Source organism: Cyrtonyx montezumae, unplaced genomic scaffold, assembly GCF_038088225.1.
Source record: "Cyrtonyx montezumae isolate F1298 unplaced genomic scaffold, pur_monq_1.0 scaffold_3, whole genome shotgun sequence".
NCBI lineage: Eukaryota > Metazoa > Chordata > Aves > Galliformes > Odontophoridae > Cyrtonyx > Cyrtonyx montezumae.
In genome coordinates this window covers 47813084-47834465 of record NW_027072034.1, presented here as the reverse complement: position 1 = coordinate 47834465, position 21382 = coordinate 47813084, and the positions used below count along the sequence as shown (strand labels likewise).

The window sequence follows — 21382 nt, the reverse complement described above, 5'->3', positions numbered from 1 at the left end:
GACCAAAAATGATGGAAGAAAAAGCCTCTGTCCTTTGAACAAATGCCCCAGAGGAAGAATGGGAGAAGGCTCTTGCTGTGGCCTTCAGCTGCCTTCGTGGGACACACAGAGACCACAATTTCTCCATCTGTTTTCACAATTGTCCATCCTCCAGCACATGGACCCGTTCTTCCATGCAACAGATTCCACTCACCAAGATGTCACCTTTACAGATCTGCTATAGAAAGCATTTTTCCAGTAGTGCTCATTTGATCAAGTAATTAAAGTCTTTTCCACAGCAATTCACAAATACCTTACCAACTCAACACGTTTTATTTTCCAGTTCTGAAACTTGAACTCACAGTCAACCATTTCCTGTACTGTTATAAAGTTAAGTACTGTTCCCCAAGTTGATAAGAGAAACATTACAAATGTATGTGAGCCCTAAGCCAATATATAGCAAATCAGGAATATGCTAATAGCCATAACATTAAATTACATTAAGATTTCTCACGTTAAGATATCAGCTGATTTGTTAATTCTACCAACACACTCCAGAGTAGAGTGAAAATTTTCAGGTGAAGTATTTTTCAAGGAAAAACATAGTTTCTCTCACATTAATGCAGTTCAAGAATCTGTATTAATTTCATAGATTGCCTGCTTAGAAAAAAATCCATAAAAAATTGCTTCAACAACTTCAAACCAAAAATTCAGTTTTTCAAGTATCATGGAATCTGTCTATTGTTAAAGAAAAATAAAATTTTTGACCTCAATCAGAAAGAAAATATGTTTAATTCAATGTCTTTTTTTTTCCAGCCAGCTTATACATCATTTGAGGTCTTTGGACTACTTCATTTTCCACAGCCAAATCCCCAAACTGAAAGTATTCTTGGAGATCCTTGCAAATGAGAAATAAAGCCCCACTAACTGCCTCGCTTGGCTTCAATGAAAAGTTGTATTTGATACCATACTGGTAAAGGATGGTAACAACGTCTTATCCAACATGAAGTGTTTTCCCAGTCTCTTTACAGAATAGACATTCTGCTATATGGATGAAGTATTCACTTCTAGGAATCAGACTACATGAGGAGAGACAAGTGCAAGCACACAGTTCTGCACCTCCTTTCCCAATAAACAGCATATCTAGGGGCTTACCAAACCTGCTGTCATATTACAAATTACAGTGAGCTGAAGAAAAATAATTAGGCTCATCGAAGAACAATGGAATCTTTTGGGGAAAAAGAAAAAAAACTTTTCAGCAAAATGGAGCAATGGGTACAAACACTGGGCAGGTCAGATTTGGGGGTGGAGAAGCTAGGGAGATAGGTTTTTGAAAGAGATTCCTTTCAGCAGTACTCATTCCCACAGCCATCTCGAGTATCATAGTTCCCATTTTCCACACAGAAAACTGAAGTATAACATAACAGCACAGAGCAGTGACTGAACACCTCTCAGGCTGACTCCTGCTTCCTTTTTCCAGACCAGCAACAGAGAATCTCCCTTCCCTTACAAGAGCATCAGCCAATGGCATATTTACAAACGGCAACTGTGTACCGGGTTAGGAGGTGAATTGCCAGGGAACACAAAAAGTCTTGTCCTAAAGACATCATAATTTATGTAGGTGGAGAACCCATACCAGTTTGAGGACTTCAAAACAAACATTTACTGGTCAGTCTTAGCTATGGTGACCTCACAACACTGAGTGAGAGCTGATAAATTATAACACAGGAAGGATAGGAATATGCTGTTTTGGACATACAACAACAATCCAGGCTGCCTGAAACAGAATTAAATGAAATCAAAAGAGATGAAGCAGGAATGGCTTTAGATTAAATCTATCTATCAATTCTAATAGCTGATTTTCTTAAAAATCACATTATGAGATTGTCTGACTACAATCAAGTGCTGAAGAGTAAGATAAAAATACATGGTATGAACACACACCACGTATGTATCACTGGAAAATAAATAGGGTTATCTTTCCACTCATTGGTCCTTTCAGCAGCTCACAGGCATTTCTGTCAGAAGTTGTTCTGACATGCACTGTGGTTACACACAGCAAAAGAAGCTCCTGAAGCTGAGCTTCCAGCTCCTGCAGTACAGGAGCACTGGAGACTTCTAAAACCCTCCAAGTCCATCTTCACTAACTGTGACATTCAGGACAGGAGTCTGCTTCTTGATCCCAGCTTCTTCAGCAATGCACTCTGGAGGGTCAAGCTCACTGTATCTTCTCCGATAGATCACCCTTGAGATTAAAGTTATCAGAAACATTTCCATGATGAGGACCTGGTGGCTTATATCTGGGAAAGAAAAGAAAGAAAAAAAATTTAAAAGACCATTTTATTAATTCTTGTCTGTGCAGAAGGAACAAATGTTACCATTCTGTTCCCATAACAGAGTGTCACTCTCAGCAACAAAATCACTTAGAGTTACAGTACTGCTCATTAATAAGCACGCAATAAATTACACATCCAAAATTCAAGTGATGTAACAGTTATCATGCATGTCAATTTCACTTCCTCTGGTTTCTAATCACAACTCTTACAAACTCATTATCAAGTTTTTCTCTATGACAGCTATAAAAATTATGTTTTGTTTTGTTTTTTAAATAAAAGCTGAGATTCTCCAGAAGGCATGTGATCCCAGGAAATTCATATCTGGGGATAACACTAGATATTGCAGTTAGAAAAACTGAACTGACACCTTCGTAAATAATTGAAGAACAACCTTTCCAAAAGGACTTACATGCTCCTCTTGCTGGAGAAGAGAGTGGTGGAGCACAAGGAATAATTCTTTGCATAGCCAAAATGTTGATAATAGCTGTCTGCAAGTGGTTCAGAATGAGAATAAACTGCACCAGAAAGAGAAAACAGATGCCTCAGTTACCAGAAAGGAAGAAAAAAAAAAAAAAAGGATTATATCTCACACAACTATTCTGCTTTCATATTAGACTCTCTTTTAGCTTATTCTTTTAGCTCATTCCTCCTTTCTTGCTCTCCCTTTCTTCCATCTCCCACCAGGCTGCCTGCCATTCTGCTCAATTCATCTTTAGGTCAGGACGCTACTGCTCAAAATGTGACTATTAAATAAAACCTTTGTTTTAGAAGTATTTTCTCAGCTCTTTGTTTAGGAGGTGCAGCATAGAGAGAGAGCTCCCTGTTGGGATTTTAAATGGTACTGAGCTCTGAGTAATAAGTAAAAATGTCTTAAAAGCTTCCTGTTAATCTAAGAGCTTATGCTCTTCAAGTGCTTCTTCCCACTAAGTAAGAACGATTTTTCTATGAAGGACTCTCCCATTTGGGCTCACCAATAATCACAGTTTATTTTACCTACTATTCACTGAGCTGGGCCTTCACCAGAGTTATCAAAGTGTCTCTGTATACTGAGAGAGTTATACCAGTGTTAACATTCACACTCCCAGGGTTTGCCATCTTAAACTTAGATTCACACCTATGTAGCTTTGCATGTGCAACTATCCTGCTTGCTGCATTTATATGGGTTTTAAATCTTGTCAAGAGAGCCCTTAGCACATCAACTTTTCAGCACGTCTTGTACTAGGAGTCTGTATAGCCAAGGATCCTACTGTACTCTCTTCTGGGCAGTGTGGGAGAGGGTGGCCCTGATCCTGCCCATAAGTTACCAGGGTCTGTTCCCTTACTGTTCAAATGTGTCCCAAGCAATGTTTTCATTATTATCTAACTCTGAAGTGCACAATGGCCAAGAGAAATACTGTCAAAACAAAATGACTTGCTGAAACAGTTCAAACAAAACCCACTCACACAATGCTCCACATCCTCTCCCGGTTTTTGAAAGTACACAGCAGCTTTTCAACACTGCATTTCAGGATGCAGCACCTAAAAAGCTTCCTTTGAGCCCTGCAGAAGGTGCTGTTTTGATTTCAGCTGCCCAGAGATGAATGGATTTTACACGGCTCACATCTCCAGCATGCTTGAACGACTAGAGGTAAATTGGCTCAAGCTGACACTGAACAGCAGCCAAGGAAAGTGCTTCAAAGGGACACAGCCTTAGTCGGGTAAAAATATGCCTTTGCACAGTGCATTTAGTGTGGAAAAAAGAATACTATAATCCTCACGCAAAGGACTAAAAACCAGAGACACAGTCTTACATCAACAGTTAGATCAATTCTTATCAGAAATTAAATCTCTCACCTGATAAAGGGCAAACTTTGGGATGATCTTCTTGCAGTTAAGGAGAACCCTAACTTGTTGAAACATGATTCCTACTGGCCACAGAGCAATAATGGTAAGGACAGCAATGAAGCAGCTAATCCATATTGCAGCTCCTTTGGGAGATAACTGAAAAGCAAATCAAACAAACCTGTAAACCTTTATAGCACAAATATTGCTATTTCCAGGCAAAGCTGCAAACTGAATGACGCAGACATTAAAACGCCTGTTTCTGCCTCCATGAAAGCCGATGTCAGTAGCGGTTGCTGGGGCTTGCATAGGAAACCTGTGTGGTACCCACAGGGTGCTACCAGCTACAGTAAACTGGAAAGAATGACACAGCCCCTCTGTCTGACCTCAGCAGCACCCGAGCATGCTCAGCTGCTCATGAGAGTGTACTCCGCATGCCATCTCAGAGGCATCATCTATTTAACTACCATTGAACAACAACAAAAAATACTACTGTTATTCTGAATTATCTAGGAGGCTCACAATTATTAGCAGATGCAGTTTTCCATCCTCTTGCAGCTTACAGTGCCATTCCTCTGCTTGTACTACCTGCCATCATTTGCAGAAAAGCACAGAATTAGGTTTTCTGATTACACATCCATGCATACACCCTTGTTTCCTAAAGCTGTACCTTATGACACACAGGGTGAGTATACCCCAGAGGTCAATGTATAGTCCTACTGTTCCAGCTGTACAGAGCCCAGCCCACTCTGACACCCAGCCTCTTTCCAAGAGAGGCCAGGAAACACATTCTGAAATGAGATACTTCAGTCAGAAATGCTCTCAGGTTCCAGAGTTTAGTTGTAGGCTAAGAAACTAAAATCAAACCAAAAGCTATGGGTTCTGTACACAGTCTCTGATTAAAATACTCACTCACATTGGAAAGGCTGTAGTTGCCATTGGTCCAAAGCACTGTTGACAGAAACATGAACACAGGTCGAAATAAAGCAAACTGAAAGGTGCCCAGCTTCAGCCAAAAGAGGGATCGCCTGACCAAAAATATTTAACAGAATATCTTATTAGCAACTTCAATGGCATTTTTTGATGTTGTCAAATAGTGAAACTTCTCCATTCCCACTGCACACAGCTAAGGCCTAGGGAGGAACAGCTTCAAGATTCAAAAATCTTCCCAAGAGTTTCCCAGTACTACAGACTCTGGAGAACAAGCCCTAAGCCCTCAGCAGAGCAAAAAAGCCCTCCTTTGCCAAGGCTAACTCCCTCTGCCCTCTCAATGGACAACCTGCCATTGGACTAACCATCAGGAAGGCACAGTAGAGCATTTTCTCCCCATCCTTCAGCCACCACAAGAAAATACAGTGTGTGACAGATACAGAAAGAAAAACAAATGCACTGATGACATGACAGATCTGTAGCATAGTGTTGTCCCATAGATTTCTTCAGCACCGACTGTCGACATGAGCCTCAATCAGTGCCCACCAAAATTATTAGGAGTCACTTAGATCCACATCAGTAGTTGCTCATTTTACAGAATTGCATCACATCCAATTTCTGAGGTACGTTCCTTTGCTGTTTTTTCCTTCTTGGTGCTCCCTCCATGTAAATACTGATATTCCAGTAACATAAATTCATGGAAATGAGAGTTAAAATTATATTACCAAATACTGTAGTTTCAAGAAAAAATATTGCACTAAAAATGAAGTATTTTTTTCCAAAAGCATACTGTAAGCTGAATTCTTCACATAATTTCCACATGCTCCATTGCTACACCCCTTGAGCCCCTTTCCCTCAGCACTGTTTTTGACGTTTTCCTCACAAACCATTATGCTGCTGTCTGTTAGCTGTTTTTGCCCAGAAAGCCCCATGAAATTCCTTCTGACATAAACGTCCAGGCCTTCATAGAACTGTCTCTATGCTGCACGCTCAGTCCTTGAGCTTTTGCTTACAACGAGAGAAGCATTCTAGTGCTCTGTGCCAGCAGGAAAACCTTGGAACGTGTGAGGCCTTCAGGCTGGGAGCAGCATGTGAATGGTGGGGTGACTCTGTCCAGAGGTGGAGCCCCAGCAGGCAGCACTCCAAAAGGGCAGGACTTGAGTTACACTGCACCCCCTCCTGAGAAGGTGCAGCTCTCCACCCTTACCCCATGCTTCTCAAAGGTGCCTTACTACAAAGTTTAGTAGAAGAAAAGATCTGGTTTTCCCTCACCAGGCAACGCCATTTCATTGCAATCTCAGCTTTCCAGGAATTACATCTTATTCTTTGTTCAGGAAAATATTTTAATCTGGAGTAGTTCTAAAGACTGAAATTCAATTCGGTGCAGCAAGAGAAACTTCCTTTCAAGATAGCCTCAATTTGACAATTTTGTTTCCAAAAATACCCAATCTGAAGAAGTTTGCTCCCTTTCGGAATGAAAAGAAATCAAGCTCTCAATTTGAATTTCCACTCTAGACAAATCTTTCTCTACTTACTATAGAAGAGGTTTCCTGAAATATGGTGGGATTAGCTGAGGAGACACCACAGTGCTCCACATTACTATAAGGCAGAAACACTGCACTGGGTTGAACTGTGTTACCTCATGCTCTTGCCCTCACATACAATTCCGTGTTACAAAAAAGAGAAATAAGCAGTGCTGTACAGCCCTTGGGATGGCACTGTTTAAAAGACAGCCTGAAACTGGCTTTCAGGAAGGAGGGAGGCCTTTTTTGCTGTAAGTGAGGCTTGCCAAATTGGATGGATTCCAGCAGCAGATTTCCAGCTGTGAAATCTTAAAGGGCAACTCACCTAGTGATGCGCACACCCGGCAGGCACAGGCAGCAGCAACAGCAGGGGCCAGTGCTGATCTTGAAGTGACCATTTTCAAACCGTTTCAGGAACAGCTTTTGACCCCCACACTCTTTAATCATCATCAGCAGGAACTTGTGGATAACTATGGCAAAAAATCTAGGAAAGGAAGAAAGAGCCAGCTTGAGCTTTCCTGCCCGTTTCTTGTATGCCTCTGCCAGACCTGCGCAGGTTTCTTAAACCTTCTGTCTACATTCTTTGAAAGTCTGTGCCTCACAATAAGCAGAAAGCATAGCACCAGCTGTGATAAATCTGCAGGTCTTTCCCTAAGTGTCATTATGGCTATATTTTTCAACCACTTATCTAGACCTGACTAGCCCTAACCTTCCAAAGCAAGTCCTATTCCACCTCTTAAAAAGCAGCAACAAAACCCACACGGCTAGGTTTACCTAACATCCTATGTGCTGCCCCAGTTGCGGTGCAGTTCCTCTAAGCCAAATCTGATGCAAGCAGTGACTACTGCAGCCCCACCTCTCCTGTCACTGCAGCACATTCTCTGCCCTTCCCAGAACAACAGATAGAGCAGCCACCCTTTCCTCCAGCTCTCATACTGAATTAGAGAACTGGTTCACTGAAATTCAGTCCTACAAAATAATGGAGGTCCTCTTCAATTGCAACAAGTCCTTGAAGGGGCCTGCAGAGCAGCTGGAGAACTGGGAGTGGTAGGGAAGGGGAGGGAGCAGGCAAGGGAGGAGAGAGATTGAGATGGGCTAAAAGTGGCACAGGACCGGGCCCTCAGAAGTCCTGCACTACTTGGATAAACTGTGGCACAGTGAAAGCCCCACCAATTTGTCTTCCATCCTTCTTTACTCTGTTCCCTTTGCACATGCAGTGTGACACTGGCTGGAGTCACGCAGGAAGCTCTGCGATGCGGTCCCGCAGTGGTTCCAGAACCACTCTGGCTCCTCTGGAGCACCCAAGGCTCCCCACATCTGGCTCTGCCTATGGGGGCTGCCCTGTGGCCTCCAGAAAACAGAGACCGTGCTTCATTCTGCTCTATGTGTCAGAGCTGTCACACACACAGAAAGGGCTTTTATCAAGACAACTGTGGAACATTCTTACATTGATATACTCACTGGAGGTTCACTTGCCACCATTAATAATAGACCTACGCAGCTCATCATTAATAAAAGCAGAGTAGAAGCCACAGGTCAGAATCTCATTCCATGTGACACTCAGAGAGAGAAGGGAAAGACTATTACTTCAGGACTGCCATCAATCAAGACGATCTATTACATGCAAGTCACTGTTCTTCATGCTGACTCTCCCACACTAGGAGGCTATGGTGCTGGGAACTGCTTCAGCATTTTCCACCTCTCGTGAAGGAGATGCCAAGAGATTTCAACTCAAACCAAAAATTACTAAATTGATAAATTTACAAAATGACTGTGTTTACCAAGCGTAGCAGATGTTTAAAGGAAGAAACGCAGGGTTTGGGGCAATGTCTAGGAACAAGCAGAATACTCACACTGATGCTGTGAAATCTGTAAACATTGTCGAGCGAGGAATCCACATGCCAATGCATGAGGTTGTAGCAATCACCTACAGAGAAAGGGACCAGGGTTGTAGAGAGGGTAGAGATAAAGCAGGATCATGCGGATTTCCAGGGAAAGGCTATTTTCAACATTATTTTCCATAATACTTACTGGAGCTGCAGCATTTATCCAAATTAAAATGGATCTTTTGGAGGAGGGGATTTTCCTGTAGATGTAGATCACTTCTTCTATAAACACCAGATTGGCGATTAGTGTCATCAGAGTCAAGATCGCAAAGAGAAATTTACCAGCTAGGTCAAGGCCTACAGAAAAAGAGAGAAAAGAAAACAAACAAAAATCTGATTCATACTGCAGGCATTTTGAACATTTAACATAAAAGCAGCATCGTGGAGGGGGATCTTAGTCCCATTCCTGAAAAGTCACGTGTTGAAGGTGCAATGGAGATGGAGCCTTTCAGTGGTGCTCATTTCAGTGGTGCCCAGCACCAGGGCCAGAGGCAGCGGCACAAACTGGGGCACAGGAGGTTCCCTCTGAGCACCAGGCAGCACTTCTGTGCTGAGCAGGTGATGGAGCACTGGCACAGGCTGCCCATGAACTGTGGGGGCCTCCTCCCTGGAGATCTGCGGAAGATGTTGGGATGCAAGCCTAGCACCCTGCTCTGGGTGTGTGCTGGGGCAGAGGTTGGGCCAGGTGGACACAGAGGGCTCTGTCAACATCAGCCGCCGTGTGATCCTCGGGTTTGTCCTATGCTACAGCCGTGGACCACTGACTCCACGGGATGATTCAAGTAGTTAAATTAGTGAATAACTTTTCCCAGAATCTGCAGGCAGCATACAGGAAGGAGATGCCTCAAAGCATCACGCAAAAGTCCCTTCGGGAAGGGGAGTTCTAGGACCAGCTTTCTTAGATGAGCATAAACGAGTAACAGAGGTTATTCCAGGTGCTTTACCAAGCAGAGTAGCTACACGGTATTAGTTCAGTGCTTCCCTTACAGGTCCAAAGTCGTGTCTGTGCATCACTTCCTTAGACACGCGGACTCCTAGGAAGCTCAGTGGGAGTTTCGTGGGGTGGGAGAACACGGTCAGGACAAAGCCCGTGTTCCCCTTCCGCCCCGTTCCCTCTCCCCTCGCCCAGGAGCTGCGAGGCCGCCCTCCCTCCTTCCCTCCTCCCCTCCTCCCTTCGCCATGGCAACCCCTCGGCCCTCGCCCTCCGTGTGCCGCTCCGTCCGCGGATTCCCCGTCCCGGCAGCCGCACTTACTCCCCAGCAGCTCCTGAGCGTAGGGCGGTTCGCTCCCGCCGCAGGACGGGACGGAGGTGCCGTTCGCCTCGCCCTCCATGGCGACGCGCTGCCCCCGGGCCGTCGGGGGAACGGGGAGAGGGCCGGGGACCGGCGTCGGCCGCGGGGACTGCGGGAGCAGCGATGCGCTCAGCCCGGCCCGGTTAATGATTAGCGCCGGGCCGCGCTCCGCGCTGCCTCCTGGCGCCCACAGTCGTGCGTGGAGATGGCGGGCTGCTCGGCCACTGCGAAGGCAAGTAGGGTTCTCACCTGCTGCTGTTTTTGTTGCCAGCTTCTCGCTTTCCCTGAAAGCTGGAAAGGAACGACTCCTTTCCAATGAACGAGAGGGGTTTGTCGATGCTTTTGTTGAAAGAAACGCACGCGTTAAGCATGGGAGAGACCGAACTCACAGCTGTTCTGTCGTGTTTAAAAGGAACCCAGAATCTGCTTTGCCTTCACAGTTCCTTGAAGAATCCACGTGGTAATACTTCTAGATTTTACTGTCATATTTTGTTATTCAGCAACAACAGTTGGAACAAATACTGCAGCACACACTGTATATTAGAGAATCTCCTGTCTCACGAGCCTTTAGAAATGTAACTAGTGCAAATTTGAAGCCTGAAGATTCCGTTTCAACTGCTACTGTAGAGATCTATCTTCCTCTCTTCTGCTGGAGTCACACAGTCCCAAACCTATATATCTACTGCAGTTTCTTCCTGTTAGAAACACCACTTGCTGCCTGTGGTACAAACATCATCTCTTCCTCACCCTGTTTCTTGGGACAAAAGAATTGCCTGTTAGACCTTAAACTTGACAAATCAGGCTGAAGGGCACTCCATGACACCTCAGCTACCACAGTAGGTGGTCTGCTCTCTGCAGGCTCCCTCATCCCCAGCTCTCCATCAGTGCCCTCTCAGCACTGGCCTCTAAGACAAAGGCAGGTCTGTAGGCTGATGCCAAACCCTTCAAATCCCCAGGAGCTGAAGCTCATTTTGCTCCCAGCTCCACTATTCCACATTTTAGTTGAACACTTCAGTGGAATGCATGATATTTTCCACAAATAAAACCTACCTCCGACAGTAGAGAGATATTTAGAGATGAGAAGCCAGTCAATGTCCACGTATATGCATCAAGAGAATTACACAGGCACTCAGAATAAAAAACACCTGCGACCAAAGCTCCCTGCCTCTATATGCTGGGGGCTTTTGAGTATTTTGTGGTTCATCCCCCCCCCCCCCCCCAAACACAATACTGCTTAGATTTGTTTCTTCTTAGGGATCATGCCCCTTTGTTGCTATTGCTGCTCCCCTTTTGAAGGCTGGCGCAGATGTTTATCTTGTCTCCCGTTGATAATGACTTTCACTTTCACCTGCCTCACTGGTATAACAGCTTTCTCCTAGCTCCTTGTGCAGTTTATCGTTTCCCACCCACAGCACAGTCAGGATGAGCTGTTACCATCTCTGCCTTCTCCCTGGTGTAGGCATGCTGGCTTTCAGAAGGTGACACAGCCCCTCGGTCATGTTTTGGGGCCCAAACCTATATGCATTTCCCAGTGCCAGTCCTGACTCATACATTGAACAGCAGGAGATCCTGTGGGCTATCACAGGGCAAACTCTAAGCTCCATCACATAGAACATATAGAATAGGCTAAGTTATTATGGTTGCAGGGGGACAAATTTTGTTCAGCTGAGTTCGAGCTAATAAGAAATGTTACATTAGAATAACAAATCATCAATTTCCAGAGCCATAGGAACGTATGTCAAATTTCCCAGAATTTTGGATACCTAACCAGTCAAGAACAGTCAGCTAAAATTATCCAGTTTCCAAAAGCCTGTACAAGTCAATTTTAATAATGAAATTAAATCTGATTTCTCAGGTACAGAGTATTATGGAGTTGAATTTAGATGTAACTTCACCCTCTCCTTGATAAAGCCATTAACTTTTCACCTACTGCCAGTGATAAACTGGAAATTTCAGAAAAGGTGGCTCATTAATAAAAGATAAGGAAGACCTATAGCACAGTTAGATAACTTAATAAGGGGATTTTCTGTTATTTGGATCCTGGCAGCAATTAAATAAAATCAAGAAATACAGTGACAGCATGAAACTGTGTTTTCCATGCCTATTCAGATGGACAGTGAAAAAGAGTATCAGGTGTGCCAGAAGCTTTACAACTGTGCTTTTAGGAGGAAAGCTTAGGCAAAGATTTTTATTCTCCATCTGTACAGAAGCAGCAAAAGAGAAAAGAGAGGGGCTTTCATTAAAGCTGAAACTAAACAGGAGTTTGATTTTATTTCACTGCCAAAAGTGCAAATCGGTTTCTGGTAGTCAAGGTATACAAGAAAAATAAAGAAGCAGAATCAATCAATCAATCTTATTTTTGTTGTATATTGTTACATTTTCGAACAGGTATCAGTAATTATTTCCACATCTTGCCTTTTCTAAGTAACTTAAGATCAATTGGATATGACAGTAGAAGAAGAGAAAGGAAATTCACAGTACTTCACAGTAGATCAAAGAGCTGACAGAACCTTATAAAATTAGGACCCTAAATTGATGGTGAGGGTGGGTAGCCAACAATCAGCATCCTGAGGTAGAATAGAGGCAGAAAGTGCATTTTCTCTGCCATTGCTGTGATAAAGTACATATATTTGATTGCAGAGCTTTTCAGCAATGCGAGAGGTTTTTCCCCAAAGGAGTGTTGATGAGCAGTAAGACAAATACATCTTAAGGACCAAGTAAGTGCCATTTTGTGAGCATCTCCTATGTGGCCAAGGAAAGTGATGAGTAAAGACAAACCTCATGGATCTTCAGCATTGTAAGGAATAGACGTGGATTAAGACCTTCTTTCTTTAGCGTAAATTTCTGATGTCCTTTTTTTTCCTTCCCAGTCTTAATTTATGATCCCCAAATTCTAGAAGATGGTTGACAAGATTTTTGTGATTTTTTGTGTGTGTGACAAAAAATGCAAGGTCATTGGATCCCTGATAAGGGGTGATTATTAAAAGATTTCTCATCAGGAAACCATTTTCTAACCTTGGTTTATGTGGAAACCCTTTGATTGGGCATTTCCTACATGACCTGCTCCACACTTGCTCTTCAAATCAACTTTTGGAAATCTCAAACATTTCTAAGCCTGTAAAAAAAAAAAAAAGAAATAAATGAATAAATAAGTAAGAGATAGAAATGGAAATGCAATGTTTCAGAATGCACACAAACTGGCTTATTTATCTTTTGTTTAATAAAAGTTTCTGCTTTTCAGCTCGATCCAGGACAGAAGATATTAAGAAAAGCTAAGGGACTTCTTTATGGAGCAGGTTATCTAGTGTCAGCACAGCTATGCTCAAGGTCATGTTCTACAGCTGTTTCCTGGAGAGGAAAGTAGGGGTCTTTTTACAAGGTATAATGTTATTCTACTGGAAGAAATTGTCAGGCACACTGCAGTTAATGACTGCCTGCTTTTACCACACAGCTAGGTGTTGGGCAAGATAGGTCATGCATTTCTTCCCACAGGTTATAACATGACAGAAATGCTTTTTTCTCCTTCTGAATTGCTTCTGCTGGGAAGAAGAAAATAAAGAAATAGAAAACAAAGCATACACAAACAACTCTAAAGCTGCAATAACTAAAAAACCAAGACAGAACAGACTTGAAAACTGGAGGTATGCTGACCTCTGTAACAAGCAGACCTTGCACTAGAAAATAAGGAGAAATGTATACACACGTATAAATGCAAAACATCAGCACGGTTTTGTTTTAGTCACACTGCCAATGAGACTGCCTGTGCCAACAGCTTGAGCATTGTGTGCATACAATATCAAAGCTACATCCTGAAACTGTACTTTTTAGCTTTATATAAACTCAGCCTATGAAAATTTGATGCTCAATTTGATAGTAATGTTACTAGTAGAAGCTAGTGGACTTGTCTGCTTATACAATCTGTTTCTTCCTGAACTAACATTGCTTTCCAAGTAGTGTTGAAGATGAGCTCATAAATCAGAAGAAGAATCCTGGTTTTAGTTTGATGATACTTGAAAGCTACCTCACTTTCACATCTGACCCCATGTGCATGGGAAGTTCCTGGTTTTAAAGGCACATTGAAACCCCATAGGCAATGATCGAGTTTGCACTGAATTGTGAAGGTGAAAGAAGAACACAGACATGTTTCAAATGGCGCTCCGTTTTGAGTTTTTGTCTTGCAGTACATACACAAACTGAGCAAAGAGTTGCAGTGTCAAAGATTTTGGTAGAGATACCGGATCATGTGGAACGCAGTTTGACTGGAAAGGGAAAGCAAAGTCATTCAAATTAACATTTGACATATTTGTAATAGCTGAAAAAATCACTACCTCCTGAAAAAGACTGGAAGTTAGGCTCCAGACAAAAAGCAAAACTGAACAAGAACAACTGGATGGTTTGAGATGTTACAAAATAACATGGAGAACTAGAAGAAGTAAGCAAGAAATTATTAGCAGGAATGCAGATCTTGTGAATATAATGAAGAAGATTCACTGTGGCTGTGATTGGGTAGACTGTTGTGATTTATTCCAAAGTACAGGGTTAAAGGGCTCATTTACAGAGAGATATACTGCATAACTGTGTTATCTGTATTTATGGTGGCCAAAAGACAGCTTCAAACCAGCTTATGTCTTGAACATAAAGAATCACAATGACTGTGAATCTTAACAGCTCTTAGTGGTTACAGCAAGAAATGTGTGACTGTGCAAACAGCAAAATGGAGTCACAATACAAAATTAATACGAAAAGTCCTCTCAAAATAACTGAAAGAACAGGTCGCAGTGAGCATGTATATGTATTCAGAAGTTTTATTTTCTGTGTTTCCCCTGAAATGTAATATCCATCCTTCCATTTCTGATGCTTTAAAAAAAAGTGTAGAAAAAAATGCCACCTTCTAGTGCAGTTCTACCCGAGTAACACTGACGTACTCCTGACAGAATTAACTCTCACGATTCATTGGAATGGAAGATGATGCATTAAGCAAATTAGAGAAGGCCTGGTAGGAATGGAAAGCTATTTGAAGTGGAATGGCAGTAATGAGTATTGTCCTCCACTATCTACATATCTGGATTTTATCTGAAGGCAGTTTTCATCCACTCCTTGCACACTCTCATCCTACTTAGTTCAAAATGTGAATTTGTCATCTCCTTCCATTTCAATTACTTACACATGTAGGACACGCCTTACTCATTGTGAACTGAGACTCGGAGTCCCAAGTGTGAATTTCTTCTGCTCCAATTTGCAGAGTGCAGCAGGACTTCCAGGACATCATACTTGGCTCAACTCAGAAGGGCTTTTCATATCCATTTAATTGGGTGGAACATAGATGCTGTCTTTCCATAAGGAAGCAGAAGCAGCATCTGCCAGCAGACAGCTTGGAAGTTCTCCACTGTCTTTTCTGCTAGATAGAAATTCCTACTCCCAATGAATTTTGGTCCTCCTGTATTTCCAGAAAGTTCACATCTGACCTGGTGGAAAAAAAATAAAGACATGTAGAAGTGACTTGGCTCTACATAGGACACACTTTACACATTCCACCTCTGCACTGCACATAAGGGTATGCTGGTACACCCCAGACACTTCTGGGCTGCCCATGTGGCACAGAGGGCAGATGTTACAGCAAAGTGGCATAAGATGCAGGAAGGTACCTGCAAGGATGACACCCCAAGTAGCATGGCACTCCCAAGGTGACACAAATAGTTATTCCCCGGAGGTGCAGACGTGGCACTGAGGGACATGGTTTAGTGGACAATACTGGTGGTAGGTGGGCAGTTGGACTGGATGATCTCAGAGGTCTTTTCCAACCTTGGTGATTCTATGATTCTATTCTACGATTCTGGTATGTCCACAGTGAACTCAGGAGGGGTGGGACAGGAAGGCTGTGGCTGAAAGCAGGAAAGAAGGAGATGCTCTAGTGCAACTAGAAACAGTAGTGCTGGCCATTTCTGTTTTGTTTCTTGAATCATTTTCCCAGCAGTTGTTACATATTCCCCTTGCCTTTCATCATCTCATCTCAAGACGAGCAATAAACATATTCTGATGTTGCTACCAGAGGTCCTGAGGGAGAAAATAAATCATTATAAAAAGGTTAAAATATCACCACAAAGAAAGAGAAAAACAAACAAACAACAGATGTTTTGCATGCTAGTGAGGCAAAGTTTGTAAGGAAAGATGATGAATGTTATTAACCCAAGTGGGCAAGCTAGGAAAAAAAACAGGAAAGCTTCCAGACGTGAGGAACTTTCAGATCTGAAACAGCAGTGTGCCAGTAACATTTTAATCAATATATTTGCTTCCCCAGGAAAGTGTATGGCTCAGACTAGGTAAACCCTTGACAGCTTTTTAACTGAAGATAAGCTTAGAAGGCAGAAGAAATAACATCATTCTCTGAGGTAGCCACCATAGAAACTTTTGCTGTGCATCATTCTCTTGATTTTGATGAATTCCCTAAATATTTTCAGACACTACTTATCTGCTTATGTTCCGTTCCCTCTGTCTTCTCCTCCTTTGTTGTTGTTGTTATTTTATTGGAGTATCTTTTTGTTCTAGGGGATAAATGATTATGTCAGTGTTTAAGCTTCAGGTGTGTTTTCTCATGCACTGAAACCCAAGTAAGCATTGTGCTCTGGCTTGGCAGTACCTGGCATCTCTTAGCTGTGCCTTAATCTGACATCTTTCAGATTTATCTCCACTTGCCTCTTGAATTATCTCCTCTCGCCACCAATTTCCCCTTTCCTAGCACTTGACAAGTTGACTAGCACCTTCTTATAGTGACTATCACAGCTCCCCCAGCATCTTTCAGCCCTTTGCTGACAAATGGATAATATGATGTCTGTTTCAGAAATGTCATTCCTACATAATAGTATTCAGAGAATAATTTATCAGATGTTCTTTGTTACTTTTTTTTCCTCTGCCCCCTCATTCTGTGCAGTCAGTTTACATCTTCTCCGGTCTCTACTGCCCATCAATTCATTCTGGTTTTGTAAGCAGGAGCTCAAGGAGCTCCACCTCAGTGCTGAGCTGTGTGGTTTTTGGGGGGAGGTGTTTGAGTCCCATAATAGAAAAGATTATCTCATCTGACTGACAGGTAATACTTAGGGTTAGATTTCTGTGCTACAGACATAATTACATGGACTGAAAAGAATTTATACAAACATTTGACAACATTCATTTGAAACTTACTATGCCTGATAATATTAGGGTCAGTAAACTGGTTCAGGGAAATGCCTGCAAAAAGCCAAATCATTCTCTATCAGCAAAGTAAGGAAACTTCTGAACATTTGCTTTTCATTATTTTATTTATTTATTTATTTATTTATTTATTGAAGCCAACTTTTCTGCAAGAATCTCAGCTTTTGCTCAAAATAAAATTCTATTTTTAAAGGCATTTTATCAGAAAAACAAATATTGTAAATGTGATGTGTACACTAACGACTAAAACAGATCAAACCAAAGCAAGAAAACAGAATACAGAAAAGCATATGTCTTTAAATCTCATAACTCTTTGAATCAGGCTTGTAGCAGCTTAATGCTGAAGAGAATATATTCTAACCAAAACTATGCTTTAATGATTCTCGGGATATTTTTTGCAACACTTGACAAACCTGTTCCCTCTTACAAAGTCAGGTAGAATGCCTCTGGTGTTTAAAAACAGACATAAAGCAAAGTGCTGTTACATGCTCAGTATGGTTCCCAAATGCATTCATATGCTCCTATTCTTGCTGTTCTGGAAGAAGGGGTGCTTCCGTGCTGTCATCTGCTTGCTGCCTGCAGCACCCACTGCCCACAGTAGCCTTTGTGGAAGCTGTTTCTCACCTGCTGTAAGGTTACTGAGCTGTATACAACTGTGTGGAGACAGCTGAGTGGGTCTCTGGTAAGCCATGATGCAGCAAAGACAATACCCTGTTCAGGAGGTTAAAGATGTGCCGGTGCTTCAGCAACACACTCATTGCCTTTGTGTGTCCATGGGGAGTGTCTGTATCTCAGCTGTGTGCTAGAACCTGTGCCAGAGTCCAGCCTCCCTCACTCACTCACAATTAAAATATATATATATAATTCTTCTTACGTTCACGTGGAATTTCCTGTGTTTCATTATGCCCATTGCCACTCATCCTGTCACATGGCACCACTGAGAAGGGACTGGCTCCATCCTCTTTATTCCTCTTTAACCATTAGATGCTTATACACTAGAAGATCTCTCTGTGCCCTCCCATCTTCAGGCTGAACAGTCTCAGCTCTCACAGCTTCTACTCATACGTGTGCTGTAATGCATACTCAGCATTTGACAAGGTCAGCTGCATTGCTAGAATACCCTGGTTTATAATTGCCTGCTTACAGAGCATAGTTATTTCTCTGATCTTTGAATGTGCTTGTGTACCTGTTGCTCAGTGAAGCAGTGTATGCCCAGTCCCTGGAAACACTCAAGGTGAGGCTGGACAGGGCTCTCAGCACCCTGATGGAGCTATAGGTGTCCCTATTTCTTGCAGGGGAGTTGGACTAAATGCCTTTTAAGTGTGCCTTCCAACACTAACCATTCTGTGATTCTGTGTTCTGTGTGCTCAAATAATTTTAAAATGCCAGTATGTTCTTACCTCTACACCTACATCAGATGCACACTGGTCACCAAGAAGTACTTGGAGGCACCTTCAGATTGCATATCCTCAGCTGTGAGCTTGGTTTAACTTCGGTAGGTCCCTTGGGTATCACAGGGTAGAACCACTCCCTTCTGTAAGGGTTGTTCTGACAAAATCATCATAAAACCATTAACTGTACAATCCAGCCTATCTCCTTCGGGAGCGTTGTTTCTCTGTGCTAAGAACTGACAGAACAAATATTACCTATCAGTTGCACAACCTGAGTAAAGTCTCAAAATGAAAGATTCCCTGTAAGGAGCAGAGAGGCAAAAACCCAGAGCCAGCACTGTGGGAATTAAACCATGGTTCAGGGAAATCCAGACATACCCAGCAGAACAAGACTGGAGTTACACATGTACTCACCCAGGTTGTAAGGCTTTGAGGTCTGCATGGGCCCTGTGAATCTGGCCAGCCCTGACGCCTCAGCTGAAGGAAATGCTGTGCCAGGAGAAGCCAAGGCGGAGTGAAGGGTATATTTCTGCCCCAGGGTGTGCACAAAAACATACAAAAACATCACTGGGCCCAGGCCCTGCATCATGGTGGTCACCAACTGCACGTGGGCAAAGACAGGCTGTCTCTTAGCAAGGATGTGCATCATGGTGGTTATTGCCTTCATCATGGTGATTACCCATTGTCGTTATGGTGGATAATGATATCATGCACAATTGCAGTGGGCATGGGGTGAGGATCATAGAAACCAAGAAACATTAAGATTCCAGACCTCCAAGATCATCTAGTCCAACCACCAGCCCAACACACCATGCCCACTAACCATGTCCCTCAGTGCTACAGCTACACATTTCTTGAACACCACCAGGGACGCTGATTCCACAGCCTCCCTGGGCAGCCTGTGCCCATGCCTCACCACTTTATCTGAGATGACTTCTTTCCTAACATCCAACCTGAACCTCCCTTGGTGCAACTTGAGGTCATTACCTCTTGTCCTATTGCTTTACCTGGAAGAAAAGGCCAATATTCACCTCACTACAACCTCCTCTCAGGCAGTTGTAAGGAGTGATGAAGTCTTCCCTGAGCCTCCACTTCTCCAGACTGAGCAATCCCAGTTCCTTCACCCGCTCCACATATGACTTGTGCTTCAGATCCCTCACCAGCTTCATCGGGGACGGATGGAGGCGGGGAATTTAGCATCCTGCCTTTGCTACCTTGTTCACATGTATGTTGGCACACAGGGCACCCAAGCTCCAAGGGCCCAACACCAGGGGCCTCGCCTACTTTCTGCTGGTACTCATGGCTGTTCTGCATATACATTTTGTCCTGTTTGAAGAGTACTTCTGCCTAATCAAATCTGAGTTCTATTTATGGTCTAATCCAAACTTAGACCTAGACAGTAAAAACTCTTTTTTATGTCTCATAACATTCTCAAAGTATTAAAAAAGGGGGGCGAGGGTTGTCAAAATTTTGGAAAATAAAGGTGTTTGAAAGAAAAGCTGAGAATATAAAAAATAGGAGACAAAGAGGGAGAGGTAGTATGAAGCTTTGCACAGAGACAGCTCCACTGAAGCCAGAAAACTGGGCTGTTCCCATGAAAAGTGTTCATTTTAATGGATATACCACTTCTGTGATGACAAAATTATTCAGTAAAAAAATGTTACTGCATGTACCCTGAATATCCTTATACCATAATACCTTTTTTGCAATGCCATTTTTTATTTGCCCTCAGAATACCAGTATATTTATCTGATTGTTTTCTCTTTCCTAACAAGAAACAAAACAAAATAATATTCATAATTCTTCAAGCAAAATTACATTTGATCCTATTCCCTTGCATATTATTTTTGTAAGGGTTCAGCCATAAATCAGTCTCTAGTGCTACCATTTTATTATTTTTTGGTATTAAACTGGCAAAATGTGGAGCACTTTGTAGTTGGAAAAGCAATCATGTAGATGTAAAAATCATATTCACAGCCATCATCAACCATCACAACCATCAGATGCTTCTCTCAAGATGGGTCTGTGTCCTTCAGAGCCATAGCTGTAGCAAATGACATGGGACAGAGGGCTTTACAATGCTGTGAATCGGTTATTCCGAGCACATCTAACACGTTTCAGAGGAGCCACAATGGACACAACACCTAAGGTGCACTCTGATGAATCTATGCTCCGTAGAATCTGCAGATAAGAGAAATGAGAGATACACAAAGTGCACCATATGTAGCACCTTTCTAAAAGGTAAGCTGCAAAGCTGTAGAAGAAGTATTGGACGACCCAGTAAAATGAATTTTTCTCACAAGCTGTCTTGAGGCAAGCAAATCAGTCTTTCAGGAACAAGATAAACATTTTTTCATGGGTTTATGCTGAGAAATTATGGCTTCTGCTTATACAGCACCATCTATGTCCATGGTTAAAAGGCTTTCAGAGATGGCTGGACTCCTTTGGCACATCTTTCCTTTAAGTCTCTTACTGTGACAATAAAAACTGTCACAGAGTGTGAAAAAATCTCCAATTCCCTGATTCAGGTATTATTCTTCACTAGAAAGCTATACTGTAGTTAAAATTAGCAAGGTACTTCTGAACCCTTATTTAAAATGTGTTTGCACTGACATTCCAAGAAAAGAGTTTCTTTATTTAATTGCACTGTCAGTGTGATGCTTTCAGCTACAACCATTTGGAGTTAGACCTTTTAATAGAAAGTGACAATTTAAATTGCCACGATGGCAGCATAAATGGTGCTTAAAGTCATTACGGACCTGATGTCACAGTTGGCTGAAGACCAGCAAAAGAAAGGTGGAGGGAGTGGGGGAAGAGGAAATTAGGTGGCGAATCATTAATTCCTATGGTACTTGGTGTAAAAACATTACCTATGATGAACAACACATTTGCTGCTGTGATGGAGAAAATGTATAATCCCTCCCACACTTGGCATTAACTAACACAGAAACAGAACCATAGAACGCTTTGATTCCAACTCAACTCTTCCAACGAGCCTTTAAAGTCCATCGAGCCCCAACCCCTGCCGTGGGCAGG

General features: G+C 42.5%; 1 protein-coding gene and 1 long non-coding RNA gene across 2 annotated transcripts; both read right to left on the bottom strand.

Moving 5' to 3' along the window:
- Positions 1-289: 289 nt before the first annotated feature.
- LOC136053247 (uncharacterized) lies at positions 290-1051 on the bottom strand. The gene is made up of 2 exons (XR_010622616.1): positions 1018-1051; positions 290-747 (listed from the first exon to the last, which is right to left on the bottom strand). It is a non-coding gene; the product is annotated as an uncharacterized LOC136053247 (long non-coding RNA).
- A 171-nt stretch (positions 1052-1222) lies between these two features.
- On the bottom strand, positions 1223-9807 carry LOC136051375 (organic solute transporter subunit alpha-like). Its single transcript, XM_065740786.1, has 8 exons — positions 9729-9807; positions 8621-8772; positions 8443-8516; positions 6915-7073; positions 5053-5164; positions 4149-4295; positions 2725-2830; positions 1223-2279 (listed from the first exon to the last, which is right to left on the bottom strand). The coding sequence occupies exons 1-8, from the start codon at positions 9805-9807 to the stop codon at positions 2098-2100; spliced, it is 1011 nt and encodes a 336-aa protein (XP_065596858.1). The 3' UTR covers positions 1223-2097.
- Between the last annotated feature and the right edge of the window lie 11575 nt (positions 9808-21382).

Coding starts and splice junctions, on each gene's coding strand:
- LOC136051375 (XM_065740786.1), bottom strand. CDS start 9,807: ATGGAGGGCGAGGCGAACGGCACCTCCGTCCCGTCCTGCGGCGGGAGC. Junction 7,074..8,442: donor ACAGATTTCACAGCATCAGT/GTGAGTATTCTG, acceptor TTCCTTTCCTAG/ATTTTTTGCCATAGTTATCC. Junction 5,165..6,914: donor CCGGGTGTGCGCATCACTAG/GTGAGTTGCCCT, acceptor ATTTTTGGTCAG/GCGATCCCTCTTTTGGCTGA.